General features: G+C 41.9%; 1 protein-coding gene across 1 annotated transcript in view; it reads left to right on the forward strand.

Annotated features, from left to right (window-relative positions):
- DAGLB (diacylglycerol lipase beta) overlaps nt 1–15,108 on the forward strand; it is an 83,235-nt gene that overhangs the window by 39,121 nt on the left and 29,006 nt on the right. Inside the window, exons 9-10 of the mRNA XM_068110365.2 lie at nt 5,501–5,578; nt 12,843–13,051. Coding sequence (XP_067966466.2) covers nt 5,501–5,578; nt 12,843–13,051 — 287 coding nt within the window. The remainder of the gene's footprint in view (nt 1–5,500; nt 5,579–12,842; nt 13,052–15,108) is intronic.

Below are 15,108 nucleotides of genomic sequence, written 5' to 3' on the forward strand. Positions count from 1 at the left end.
GTCGGCCGTCTTTGATCATATTACAAAACAAAATCTTCTGCTTATGTATATTCTCATGTATTGTCTCTGTGCCAAGTTTGAACAAAATTGCTCCATACGTGTCCGAGAAATAGTTGAGAACATGTTCAATATCGGGTTTTTACAGCGTAGCCCATAGGGCAAAGCCGTCTAGAACAGAGTTTGTATGTATGTATGTATGCATGTATGTGTGTATGTATGTTCCCTCAAACATACACCAATCAGAGCTGAGGATCTGGTCACATGACAGGGGGGATGTGATGTCATTACGGCGGTACGACGGCTGACTCCACACACCGCCATTTTGATTCCTATGCCGTTCAGGCCGGACATATCATTGAATCTGTCATGTATCACAATCTGCATGCTCTACCTTCACGTTTTTCATTCAGTGTGCAACACAAACAAACACCTGAAACACATGAAGTAAAACACGTGAAAATAAGGATCTTTTATAACACTCGATTGTTATCGTGACTGTGGTTATTGTTGTCTGTGGGCTCCTTCTGTGTAGTTTTATATATTTTTCTATTGCTTCGCAAATATCACTACTGTATATATAATTTTGTATACTCGTTCTGTGTCCTTCTAAAGGGTTTCTACTGTCGTAGAATAAGAAATGTTTCCGTTCAAACTGCTGTGTGAATAAACCATACAGTAGCGCTTCCTTTTCTTCAAACTCGCAAAGAGGCTTTTCGAACTGGCAAATTCGTGATTAAACAAAGATTTTTTACGGCGTAGATAGATGTTTGGTTCCTGTGTTTACAGAGTAGGGCTCTCCATATGTATGTATGTGTGTATGTATGTATGTCCCTCACATATTTATCCGACATATTGGGTGAGTTTTATAGCCGACAATTACGCTTCTGAAAGGTAGAATGTAATGCCATTTGGCTTTTCCAGTTATGTTTCTTTCAACACCCTTTAGGGAACATTCATATATTACGTCATATACCTGGTTGGGGCAAAGTATCACACTTGAAGATTGGCGTGAACTGAAATTCTGACAACAGGGTGATATATGATTGGGGGAGGGGTGGGGGGAGAGTGCATGCCCCCCAGATCATATATAATTAAAACTTTGATTAAGGGCTCTTCAAACATTGAACCATTTCTTTTGACTGCCTCCAACCACCGTAAGCCTGGTATTGGCTTAACGGTTAGGGTGGAGGGCTTGGGATCCTAGGGTCCTGAGTTTGAATCCCGGTCAGCTGTTGAAGTAACACCAGGTGGGGTTGACTCAGCCTGTCATCCTCCTGAGGTTGGCAAAATGAGTACCAGCTCACTGGGGCCTCTCTCAAGGAAGTTGGTGGCAGGATTTGCACTCCAGCCACCATAAAACACCTCATTCTGTAGCACACACGGTGGTGTGTGTCGGGATGGTGCTGAGGTACTTTGATAGTGTTGACTAACTGACCAACGTATAGAATAAACCAATGTCTCAAGGCAATCTCTTCACTTCCATGGTGACACAGCTGAGAGACTTAGAATACTTCAAATTAATTTAACTAGCAACGGTACCCACCCTATGGGCAGGGCTTCAATTGGGAAGCCCAAATGAAAATGCAAATATCAGAAATTGAAGGCTTTTTTATTTTAAACGATTCATATAAACATCCGTTGAATCATATCACATGCAAATCATCAAAATCTAAACAGGACATGGCGCCCATTTTGAAAAAAGATTGAATTCTGCAAAACGGAAGCGGCCGCTACACGTCTTTCTCAGTCGCATGTTTAGGTGTGAAGAGTGCGCGCTGAATCTGTAACACAGAAGCGGCCGCTACACCTGTTTCTCAGTCGCTTTGCACACGCTGCCGTGTTACTTCGGAGCCGCACGTTTATATAGGAAGAGTTCGTCAGGAGTCGATCTACTCTCTCCTGGTACGTAGAATTTCAACAATAGCCACATCACTGTTTGTGTCGGTAAATATTATTCCATCATGTTTGGAAAAACTGGAAAATTGGAAAACTTGGAAAAACAATATCGCCTATTTTACTCTAAGGGGTCCCAGGATTACCCACCCAAAATATCGTTGCGATCGGTTGAGCCGTTTTTGCCGTACCTTCGAACGGACAGACGGACGGACATTTGGTGAATTATAGTAAGACTAGCGGGGTCACCCGTGGGAATCCCACGGGCATGGATGTGTGTGACATTTCGACATATTGAGTTATATGCTGCACATTCATTTTTACAAAATGGTTACTGGCAAGTCATCAGATCCAGAAATGGTGTGATGAACACAATTTATTTATTTCACATAATATGTGACCCCTCACTCCTCTCCACCTGACACTCTCCTGTCTCCACCTGACACTCTCCTGTCTCCACCTGACACTCTCCTCTCTCCACCTAGCACTCCTCTCCTCTCCAAACCCTCACATCCCTCTCCTTTCCAATCCCTCACCTCTCCAATCCCTCACACTCCTCTCCTCTCCAATCCTTCACACGCCTCTCCAATCGCGCCTCACACTCCTCTCCAATCGCGCCTCACACTCCTCTCCAATCGCGCCTCACACTCCTCTCCAATCGTGCCTCACACTCCTCTCCAATCGTGCCTCACACTCCCCTCCAATCACTCCTCTCCAATCGTGCCTCACACTCCTCTCCAATCACGCCTCACACTCCTCTCCAATCGTGCCTCACACTCCTCTCCAATCGCGCCTCACTCGCCTCTCCAATCGGCTTTCCCCGTCTCGTTTCTCTCCTTTTTCTCCCGTCTCGTTCTTTTTCTTGCTCCAAATCGGCCCGTCGGAATCGGAAATCGGCCCGTCTCGCCCGTCGGCCCGTCGGAATCGGAAATCGGCCCGTCTTGCTTTTGTGCTTGTGCATAAATAAATTGTGTTCATGACACCATTTCTGGTGTTGGGCTAGCGGCTAGGGTGCCGGCTTAGGATCCTGGGTTCGAATCTCGGTCGATCGCCGAATTAATGCCAGGGGGGTTGACTCAGCCTGTCATCCTTCCGAGGTCGGCTAATTGAGTACCAGTTCACTGGTAATTCCCTGTTTGTCGTTGAAGGCGGCAAAAAGGGTTGGCGTCAGGAAGGGCATCCGGCCGTAAAACATTGCTTCAAAAAGGGGACAAAAAAACAACAACTACCACGGTCCCCGAAAAGGCCAACCCCCGCTTTGCGGGGAAAAATGGCCTCTAAACGGTGGTTTTTACACCATTTCTGGATCTGATGACTTGCCAGTAACCATTTTGTAAAAATGAATGTGCAGCATCTAACTCAATATGTCGAAATGTCACACACATCCATGCCCGTGGGATTCCCACGGGTGACCCCGCAAGTTTGCATTGACGTTCGTCGATGGACTCGTTCGCCCGTCTCATTCGTTTTCTTGCTGCATCCTGTTCAAGTCTGCGTTCTTCATCGATCGTCTCATTCATTTTGGAAATAGAAGTTTCCACGCAGCGCATGAATTGTCACGATCCTCAAGAGGAATTTGTCTCGTAATCATCAAATGATAAATGGCAAGTAAATTATATTGTGGAAAATTAAAGATTTCAAATAAACCTATTTAAAGTGTATTCGCACATAACTAATTTTAAAAAACGAAGAAATATCTCTCGGTAATTTCCTGAAACATATTTTACTTCCGGCTAATAATGTTGAATTAAATAAAAACGAAGAAATATATGTCGGCATCATTGTTGACGTTTTTGTGACGACTGTCATCAAACGAAAAAGTAATATATCTTAACGGAAAAGCAAAAGCGAATTTTTAATATATATCGACACGTTGCCGTCGGTGTCAAATGTTCTCAATTATTGCTGACACCGAGTCCAAAACCATCGATAAAAATGAAATCATATGGTGAGTTAGATTGGAGATAAAGGCGTGAGAGAGACTCAATGGCCTTGAAGTTGAAGTTACAGGCGTTTGAGAATTCATTTCGTTCTATAAACGGCAACTTTCATTGGATTTCCTTCCCGTTTTTTTTCAACCGAGTCGAAAACTATGTTAGCGACTGTGAAAAATGAAATGATATATCGAATTTTTAATATGTATCGACACGTTGCCGTCGGTGTCATGTTAGGCGGTGTATGATACACCATGACGCGATTTTAAAAAATATATCTGCATTTTCCCGCGTGTGTGGAATGTTCTCAATTATTGCTGACACCGACTCTAAAACCATCGATAAAAATGAAATCATATGGTGAGTTAGATTGGAGATAAAGGCGTGAGAGAGACTCAATGGCCTTGAAGTTACAGGCATTTGAGAATTCATTTCGTTCTATAAACGGCAACTTTCATTGGATTTTCTTCTCGTTTTTTTTCAACCGAGTCTAAAACTATGTTAGCGACTGTGAAAAATGAAATGATATATCGAATTTAAAATAGATATCGACACATTGCCGTCGGTGTCATGTTGGGCGGTGTATGATACACCATGACGCGATTTTAAAAAATATATCTCTGTATTTTCCCGCGTGTGTGGAATGTTTGTGGAAAATTAAAGATTTCAAATAAACCTATTTAAAGTGTATGCGCACATAACTAATAAAAAAAACGAAGAAATATCTCTCGGTAATTTCCTGAAACATATTTTACTTCCGGCTAATATGTTGAATGAAATAAAAACGAAGAAATATATGTCGGCATCATTGTTGACGTTTTTGTGACGACTATCATCAAACGAAATAGTAATATATCATAACGGAAAAGCAAAAGCGAATTTTTAATATATATCGACACATTGCCGGCGGTGTCATGTTGGGCGGTGTATGATACACCATGACGCGATTTTAAAAAATATATCTGCATTTTCCCGCGTGTGTGGATTGTTCTCAATTATTGCTGACACCGAGTCTAAAAGTAAAACCATCGATAAAAATGAAATCATATGGTGAGTTAGATTGGAGATAAAGGCATGAGAGAGACTCAATGGCCTTGAAGTTACAGGCCTTTGAGAATTCATTTCGTTCTATAAACGGCAACTTTCATCGGATTTTCTTCCCGTTTTTTTTCAACCGAGTCTAAAACTATGTTAGCGACTGTGAAAAATGAAATGATTTATCGAATTTGATTTGAAATAAAACTGGGGGAGAGCAAGACACCACGGGCCTACAAAACAGGACTCAAAGCTATGCGAGTTAATAAAATGGTGGATATTTGTTTATAGCCACTCCCAGAATGGGTGGAGCTATGGGTGGAGCTACTCTGCAAACCGAGTAAGCCACACCCCGGACAGACACCCAACAGATAGACAGACAGACAGACAGAATCATCTACGGCTATTATAATATAGATGCTTACATTATTTGTTAACTGGTATCTCCACCCAGGTCATACTATCCTCTTCAACAAAAGTATCAAACAAGCCCGGCTACGCTGATGTTAGACTTTCGGTCTTGTTTAATTTGTTGTACTGAAATCTAAACGGAATATCTTCACTTTTAGACATGTTCTGAAAAATGAAGTCATGGATTTGAAAGATGGTATTTGTTTGTGTGCCCTTCCTTATTGCAGGATGTGCTCACTGACCTTTCCACTGACCATGAGGATGTAGAAATAGACGGCGTACCTGAAGGCGGCTCTGCACATCGGGTATGTTGTTGCACTTGTGACAATTGTGAAATGAGTGACACCTTTATTAGATGTGGTAAGGCTTGATGTGGTATGAAGAAAACTGGAAAGTGTTAACAGTAGGAACATGTGGATAAACATGTTAAACAAAGGTAATTATTTGAAATAGCAAAAATCCACAGCCATTACATTGTAATTCTTCGATACTTTACATTGTAATTCTTCGATACTTCTCATTGAATGTTGCGTTGCACAACATGTATTTTATATACAACATAAGTGAAGAGAGCAGAGAAAAGAGGAAAAAAAAGTAGAGTAATGAGGGAAAGATGAGAAAAGATTGGGGGGCATCGGGACACTCCCTGTAACCTTTGAAGTACAGTACTACGAAACCTTCGTTGTTCAGACAGATATCGACGTCCAGACAGACGCATGCTTGCATCCTGCTATTCTAATGTGGATTTGTGTACATGATTGCATCCTGCTAGTCTAATGTGGACTTGTGTACATGATGATTGAGTGAGTAGAACCACCTTTAAGAACCACCTTTAGAGGCCATTTTCCCCACAGAGTGGGAGTTGGCTTTTTCGGGCACCATGGTCCCCTTTTTGAAGCAGTGTTTTATGGCCGGATGCCCTTCCTGCCGCCAACCCTGTTAGTCGCCTCGCGACACACAGGGAATTACCAGTGAACTGGTACTCAATTTGCCGACCTCGGAAGGATGACAGGCTGAGTCAACCCCCCTGGCGTTAATTCAGCGATCGACCGGGATTCAAACCCAGGATCCTCGGATCCCAAGCCAGCACCCTAACCGCTAAGCCAACACCAGGCTGAGATTGAGTGAGTAGATGAGTGAAAATTATTTATTACTCCACAGTTACTGTTTAAAGACCAATTCTTTGCAAATACAATATCACCATGGGATCTTCCTCAACATCCTTGAGCGAATGCAAGTAGACTTGACAGCTGACTAAACCAGGATAATCTTCCCCTCTGAAAGGAAACGTATCCTCGTACAGTATTTGTTTTTACTATAAAACAAGACCTTGCTTGCACAGAGAGAATGTGACTGCGTTACGCAATCTATGATGACAGCCCATTCGTTTACAGCAAATGCCATGGGTGGAAGTCATATATTTAGCCTTGTAATCCCTTCCGTATGGAATGTCTCTTGAACAAGATCATACATACATACAGTCACGTGAAAAAGTAAGTACACCCCATGTAAAGTTTTGACTTTTTCAACATATTTCAACATACAGCTATTTGATCTTCATTTCAACAATATTGATAGATAAAGGTGATATAACATAACAAATATCATGAAACATTTACATTTTGTAGTCCATTGTATAAATTAAATAAACATAAATGCAAATTTTGCATGTGGAAAAAGCAAGTACACCCCATGAAATGTTTTTTAAAATCTTTTTAACATATGTGGACATATCAATATTTGATCTTCATTCAAACAGTATCTATAGATAAAGGTGATCTAATTGAACACAAAACAATGAAAAATTGACTTTGCAATAATTTATTCAACAAAAAATTAACAGATGCCATTTCCTTCTGTGGAAAAAGTAAGTACACCCTTGGACCTAATAGGTGGTATTGCCCCCTTTGGCAGAAACGACCTCAAGTCGGCGTTTCTTATAACTGTCTACCAGTCTCTGACATCGACTGGGAGAAATTTTTGCCCACTCCTCCATGCAGAATTCTTTCAGCTGTGCGATGTTTGAGGGGTTTCTTGCATGCACAGCTCGTTTCAAATCCCTCCACAACATCTTGATGGGATTTAGATCCGGGCTTTGACTTGGCCATTCCAGAACCCTCCATTTCTTTCTTTTCAGCCATTCCTTGGTGGATTTACTGGTATGTTTAGGGTAATTGGCAAACTTTAGACTTACCCTGATGTTCTTTCTGGACAGCAAAGGTTTCCTCCTGGCACACCTCCCATGTAGATCAAATTTGTTCAGCCTCTTTCTAATGGTAGACTCGTGCACTTTGACATCAACAGTGGCAAGAGCTACCTGTAGGTCCCGTGATGACATTCTGGGGTTCTTGGAGACTTCTTTCAGCATCTTGCGGTCTGCTCTCGGGCTGAAATTGCTGGGGCGGCCTGGCCTGAACAAGTTGGCAGTTGTTTGGAATCTTCTCCACTTGAAGATGATCTTCCAGACAGTCGAATGGTTGATTTCAAATTGTTTGGAGATCTTTTTAAATCCCTTCCCAGACTCGTAGGCATCTATAACCTTCTTTCTGAAGGCCTCAGAGAGCTCTTTTGATCTAGGCATGGTGACGCCGCACACTTCAACAACAAAGAGCAAACCAAACTAAATGTCTAAGGTTTAAGTAAGACAGGTTCCTCCAAGATCCTCTCTAACGATGTTCTAATCATTTGCACCTGAGCTGGTGTACCTGATTCTAATTTTCGGTATTTGAAGTAGTGATAAATGTAGGGGTGTACTTACTTTTTCCACATGCGAAATTTGCATTTATGTTTATTTAAATTATACAATGGACTACAAAATGTAAATGTGGGTCAAAATGGACTACAAAATATATTATATCACCTTTATCTATCAATATTGTTGAAATGCAGATCAAATAGCTGTATGTTGAAATATGTTGAAAAAGTCAAAACTTTACATGGGGTGTACTTACTTTTTCACGTGACTGTACATACATAAAAACACGAGGCTGGATTTTGTGTTTGCCACAAATATGCAGCCCAACACTGGCCCTTTCTGTTTCCTTTTGAGTTGGAGTCTATTTCATTGTTTGAGTATGACTTTTCTGATTACCGTAATCATATTCGTGCTACACGCCTTACATATGCCAATTAATCCTTGCGGGTTATATTTGAATTTACTTAAGTTTTAAGAAGTTTCGGGAACTGAGTGGCGTGCTGACGAGGAGGGGAGTGTCGTTGAAGCTGAAGGGAAAGGTGTATGCTGCATGTGTGAAGTGTTATGATTTATGGGAGCGAGACATGGGTAATGAACGTAGAGCAGCAACGAAGGCTGGAAATGCGAATGGTTCGGTGGATGTGTGGAGTATCGTTGAGAGAGAGGAAGACAAATGATGAATTGTGAAAGATGATGGGAATAGAGCCTGTGATTGATGCTGTGAAGAGGAACAGGTTGAGATGGTTTGGTCATGTGTTGAGGAAGGATGAAAGTGACTGGTTGAGAAGGGTGATGGAAATGAATGTAGAAGGAAGTAGAGGACGTGGAAGACCGAGAAAGACTTGGCTGAAGATGGTGGAAGAAGGAATGTTTGCAAGAGGGTTAACAAGGGGAGATGCAGAAAATAGGGCAAAATGGAGAAGATTGTCATGGGGACCGCAAGGCTAACCCCCGCTCTCGCAGGGAAAATGGCCTTAAAATGCCTGTTGTTTTGTTGTTGTGTTATATTTGAATACACTTGTTTTATTTAAATATTATAAAACCAAATCAATAGCTTTAAATGTAAAGCTAATATTTACTTTTGGAAAACCCAAACCCTTGCTGGTCATCTTCATCTTCAGGCCATTATTGACCTTTTGTAATTCATCTGACGGTAGGTTGGCATGATTGCGACATTCCTCCTTCATTATGCCCATTTTTTTCTCCCATGTGACATCATTGCACTGTCTGTCCCACTGGTTTTCAGAAGAACTGGGGCTCACTTTTCTTGTTTTCATGAATCATCACTTTCTCACAATCTTCTCCCTTTTCTTTTTAAATGACCAAAGTAGCACAACTTTCTGTCATTTATGATGTTGAGGAGGCTATATAGCTTTCCCACTTGCTCTAGCTGTTCATAATTTATTAGAAGTCATCCGTCAAGCGAAAGAGGGAGTTTTCCAGAGAAACGGTGAGGTAGTTTATGCATGTATATGGGGAACAAGACTGGGCCCAAGACACTGCATTGCAGCACTTCAGCCTCTGTTGAGATAAGAGAGGAAAGGATTCTGTTGATAACCACTTGTTGACTGTGCAAGTGGAGTAAGTTTGAAAAGTCATGGATGAAGGCAGCCTTGTATGCCACATGTGGCGGGCATGTCCAGCAGAGCAACATGCCAGAGACATGTTCAGGGAGATAGGCCTGACCTATTGTATGAGACTTAGGGCATCCAACTGTAGCAGCATATACAAAATATGTCCCTTTTATTTATCGAAATATTTTTATGTTATAATAATATAATATTTTTTAAATCTCAAATTCCCAAAATATGTCCCCTAAAATTAAAAAATTCCGATGTCCCTGTTCTCTGCTGTTGTACTTGTGTACTTCCCTCTCTCCCCCCCATCTTGTCTCCCGCTCCCTTTATTGTATGTTTTGTTTGTCGGATTGTTTTTTTTTTGTGATTGATGTTAGCTCTTACATGAGCCTCGATCTTGTACACAGAAAAAAAAAAAAAAATCGAATGAGCACACATAATCCAGACTGTTGGTTAAAGACCAATGGATTAAATCAGGAGAACATTGATTGAGGTATGCCGATCACCTTGGTATGCTGACATTCCAGGAATTAACCATTCATCAGAGAAACAAGTACAAAAAGTTTTAATTAAAACAAAAGCCGCGTCGATGTTACACAATGCCTAGATGCAGCTGTGCCTATAACGTCGATGTTATAGGCACAGGACATTCCTATTGATTCGATTACTTGATGTTATTTTTGTGCAAAGTGAAAATATATCTCGGCAATTTCCCATGTGTGGCGACGAATTTTTAATATATCTCGGCATTTTCCCGTCTGTTATTTCAGGCGGTGTATGACTGACCATGCCGTGATTGTAAAAAAATATATCTCGGCAATTTCTCGTGTGTAGCGACACGTGAACGAAGCTATGCTCCTCTCTCCACATTATTGTGACGACGTATAAATTAAATATTTCATCGTGATGATTGTCATCAAATGGACGATTTTTTAATATATCTCGGCATTTTCCCGTCTGTTATTTCGGGCGGTGTATGACTGAGCATGCCGCAATTGAAAAAAAAAAAATCTCAGTGGACTTGAAGTTATTTCGTTCTATAAAGGGCAACTTTCATCGGATTGTCTTCCCCTTTTTTTTCAACCGAGTCTAAAACTATGTTAGCGACTGTGAAAAATGAAATGATATATCGAATTTGATTTGAAATAAAACTGTGTGAGAAAGGAAGACACCACGGGCCTACAAAACAGGCCTCAAAGCTATGCGAGTTAATAAAATGGTGGATATTTGTTTTTATGAAGCCTCTCCCAGAATGGGTGGAGCTATGGTTCCCAGAATGGGTGGAGCTTTGAGGTTTTGTCTTCTCTGCAAGAAGAAGAAGAACAAGAAGAACAAGAAGAACAACAACAACAGCAGAGCGCACTCTATGACCAGCGTCTGCGACGTGGCTAAAAATGAAAGGTTAACACCGGAAACATCAGCTTCCTGTATCCCATGCAGTTAGCATACATCAATCAACATCCTCTTGATTTCATCCATTGTTCTACATGTCTGCTAAGGCTGGAAATGCGAATGGTTCGGTGGATGTGCAGAGTATCGTTGAGAGAGAGGAAGACAAATGATGAATTGCGAAAGATGATGGGAATAGAGCCTGTGATGGATGATGTGAAGAGGAAACAGGTTGAGATTGTTTGGTCATGTGTTGAGGAAGGATGAAAGTGACTGGTTGAGTAGAGTGATGGAAATGAATGTAGAAGGAAGTAGAGGACGGGGAAGACCGAGAAAGACTTGGCTAAAGATGGTGGAAGAAGAAATGCGGGCAAGGGGGTTAACAAGGGGAGATGCAGAAAATAGGGCAAAATGGAGAAGATTGTCATGGGGACCGCAAGGCTAACCCCTGCTCTAGCGGGGAAAATGGCCTTAAAATGCCTGTTGTGTTTGTTGTGTTCTACATGTCTGCTAATGCAGATCGACACGTCTTCACCAACAATACCAGTTCTTCATTCTCTAATTGTCAGGCTATTTGAAAAAAGGAGAGACGATGGAAAGCAAAAAGAAAGATATCGGCAGCGATGATGTCTTCCATGACTTTGCTTCTCATTCCAAACAGGCGTACTCTCCTGTAGTTGAAAGGATGTGTTTTTTCTTGTGAATTGGAAGGATGTTAGTTGTATTCCAGACAGATGGGAGGCAGCTAAGGGTGAAGGACAGGCTTAAGAGATCAGATAGAGGAAAATTAAAGGCAGTGGAACAGGACTTGAGTACACTGGCAGTGATACCTTCTGGGCCTGTCATCAATGCACAGTTGAAACTGAACGGAACTTTCTCTGTCTTCTCTAACTCTTAAACCCAATCTGAACCATTGAAAAATCGCCATGAGTCGTTGGAACATGCTTTATTCTCATACTTGCATAGCACTAGTGTGGGATGTGAAACACCGCGATGACAATCTGGGTCGGGATTTAAACCCAGGCTATACAGCTTATAGGCGAGTGTGTGTACCATTAACCCCTGAAACAAAGCAAACATTTTCATAAATGAAGGTAGCTACCACAGCTATACCCATCAGACAAGGCTCAGGTCTGATGTTTCGACGACTGGGTAGGCTTCATCCAGGATTCCTTTAGTCCCTTATTCAGACCACTTCTCTATTATTCTGGGATAAGGGGAGTAACCCCACTGTTGTGTTCAGAACTTTGAGCAGTCATGATTGTATCTACTTCTTCACAGGCTGCCGGGGATGTAATTACATAACGGTATCTCAAAGCATGGCATGACAATGCACACTATTTTTTGATAGGCCCATAAAATGGTGGATGATATTTTTCACATGCTCTCTGTTTTATGTTGGTAACCATGATGATGGCTTGAACTTCAAATATATATTAAGATGTGTGATAAGAAAGATATGATAAAGATGAGGGCTGGGGACATGATAATCGAGGCTGGGAATGTGTTACCATTAAAGTGGTTGAAACACACACTCCGTTTGCTGGTTGGACCGGCCTTGCAGGAGCACTTCACTAGCCTAGTTGAAGGTTGGGTTTCCTTGCAGGAGGTAAAATTTATGTTGTGAAGGTAGTGCTTTCGTTGTTCCAGACAAAATACCTTGCTGAGCAAGTGAGGCCTTGGTCAAAATGTCGGAACTGAGCTGTTCCTGCTGGCCAACTATACTCATTGATGGTGCTTTATTTTTTTTTAATGGATCTTCCCAACTATTACCAGTTTAACGCAACCACTTATCTACCTCTATGGCTAGCAATGTCTTATGAATGTGATGTATAGCAGTTTAATGTGGGATTGATATTTCAGTTTGCTTTTGAATGCCCATCTTTTAACCCTGTTTGGTTCCTTCAGGGCATCATGCGAGCTGCTCAATATGTGCAAGAACGCTTGATCCGTGATGAAATTTTCAATATAGCCTTCAGCAGAGGATCTGGTTATGCCCTCACAATTGTTGGGCATAGCCTGGGGGCTGGTACAGCAGCACTACTCGCTGTATTACTGAGGCCAACATTTCCCACGCTTCGCTGCTTTGCATATTCTCCACCTGGTGGACTACTCAGGTGAGCATCGGCCAACCCTTATTCTTTTATTTTGCCCTAACCTCCTGCAAATTGGCTAATCCTATTTACTATCGATTCCACAGGGCTTTATGTGCGTTATGTTTTGTTGAAGGTGTGCTTAATTTGTATTATCATACTGCCAGTTTTGTTCTCCTGGAGCTTATCAATGGTAAATTATCAGTTGGAAAATATATCTGAAGTTTTGTGATGAAATGATCCAACATTGAATACGAAGCTGGAAAGATAACTTAATGTGCTGTATGGTTTGGAGAGTTCCAAATCTGCATAATACATGAATTTAACTGCCTTTCAGGTCTTCTGAATTTCGGCCTACAGAGATTGTTTTCAGGGGCAGTTTTATGATAGTAATGGGCTTTTGCAAAACAAATTGTGACCTTGTGGATTAAAGAGCCAAATTAAACGGTCATCCTTTGAGGTATACTGAACAATTTCAGAAGGGGTGACCAAAAATCGGAGCAACAGGGTGCCTCCTGGGACCCAAAAGTGGCGCATTGGGTCTAACTCAACTTATTAATATATATATTTATATATATATTGTTACGTTTGTGGGGGTAGGTGAAGAAATACCTGAGGAAAGTTAGGAGTGTATAGCTTAGAATGGACCGTATGCCGCAAAGAAGATGAATCTCTGTATTAAGTTGGTTGACTGTGTGGGTAAGAGCGTTTGCATGTCACCATAAGGGGCGTGGCTTTTGTGTTAACTAGTTGTAGGCCTTAATGTTAATAAACCCCAGTGTGTAATTGGCTCCTGTGATTTCTCCCTAATGTTCTTACAAAATCTCTGCCAGCTAAGCAATCGGCCCCATTGTTACAACAACGGCCATTAAACCGACAAGTCCAACAGAAACCTGCACATTTCATCGGGCAAGTAGGCCCCGCCCCATGACTGCCGACGTCATCTGAACATTCCCGAACAGAGATTAGACTCCGCCCCCCTACGACTCATGACGGGGTGGCCACACCTTGACCTTCGTCATTGGGCATCAAGCAAGGCCGTGAGGCCCCGCCCCAAAGACGACGATTGGTCGTGACGATGGACTGATGTAATGGGACGTCGGTGATTGGACAGAGTGTGACGTCAGCGGTGGAACATTCGAGAGCAAGGAGAGCAAAAACAAGCCGTCTCGCCATCTTGGTCTCTTTTGTGCTGGCCTTCGTTGGAGGCGGTCGCATTTTTTCTCATTCTGGCTGTCGGCTCGAGTGGGCGCTGTTGTCTCGGGTGCACTGGTGATGAGACGTGTCAGAGCTTTGGAAGTTTTGCAACGTCGGAGGAGGGGGTGTTGTTGACTGTGGTGCTTTTTGGGGGAGGAGAGAGAGAGAGCCGCATCTCGCTTGGCGGTGGAAGCAAGGAAGGAAGGGCTGGTTGGCTGCTTGTTCACGCCTGGGCGTTTTTGGTGCCATTTGTTGGTGCGCTTCCCGCGCGGTGGTTTGGAGGCGACGAACGCCAACCCCCCCCCCCCCCTTTCCCCCCCTCGCCCCTCGTTGAGGCCAGAGTTAAGTGCTGGCCGGCAGGAACATCATTTGTTTTTGTTTTTTTAATCTTTCCCCTTGTTTGTATACGAGTCTGAAGTGAGACGTCTCAATTAGGAATTACAGTTTTACTTCGTCTTTCATTTTTGTCTCTTGCATTTATTTTCATTAAATCCTTTATTTTTGCATTTCATTCTTGTATTGTGGATTTTGCTTGTCCCGTATTTGTGTTTGTGGGTTCGGATTAACCCAGTGTCACCGTCCGATCAGATAAGGCTTCGGGCCTTTCCTGCGTGCGCCAAAGACAATCCCGCCAAGGTTCAAAGTATGCCTCGTAGTTAAAGCTCGTTTCGGTCAGCCGTCACCCAGGGGTCTTAGCCCTGGGGACTCGACAATATAATATATATATATATATATTATATATATATATATATATATATATATATATATATATATATATCTATATATATATATATATATATATATATATATATATATATATATATTGCACCTTTTAGGTGCAGTATTTATTAGGAACAATATTTAAGTTGTACAATGGGACTATA

This window comes from Myxine glutinosa, chromosome 3 (assembly GCF_964187855.1).
Source record: "Myxine glutinosa chromosome 3, kmMyxGlut1.1, whole genome shotgun sequence".
Taxonomy (NCBI): domain Eukaryota; kingdom Metazoa; phylum Chordata; class Myxini; order Myxiniformes; family Myxinidae; genus Myxine; species Myxine glutinosa.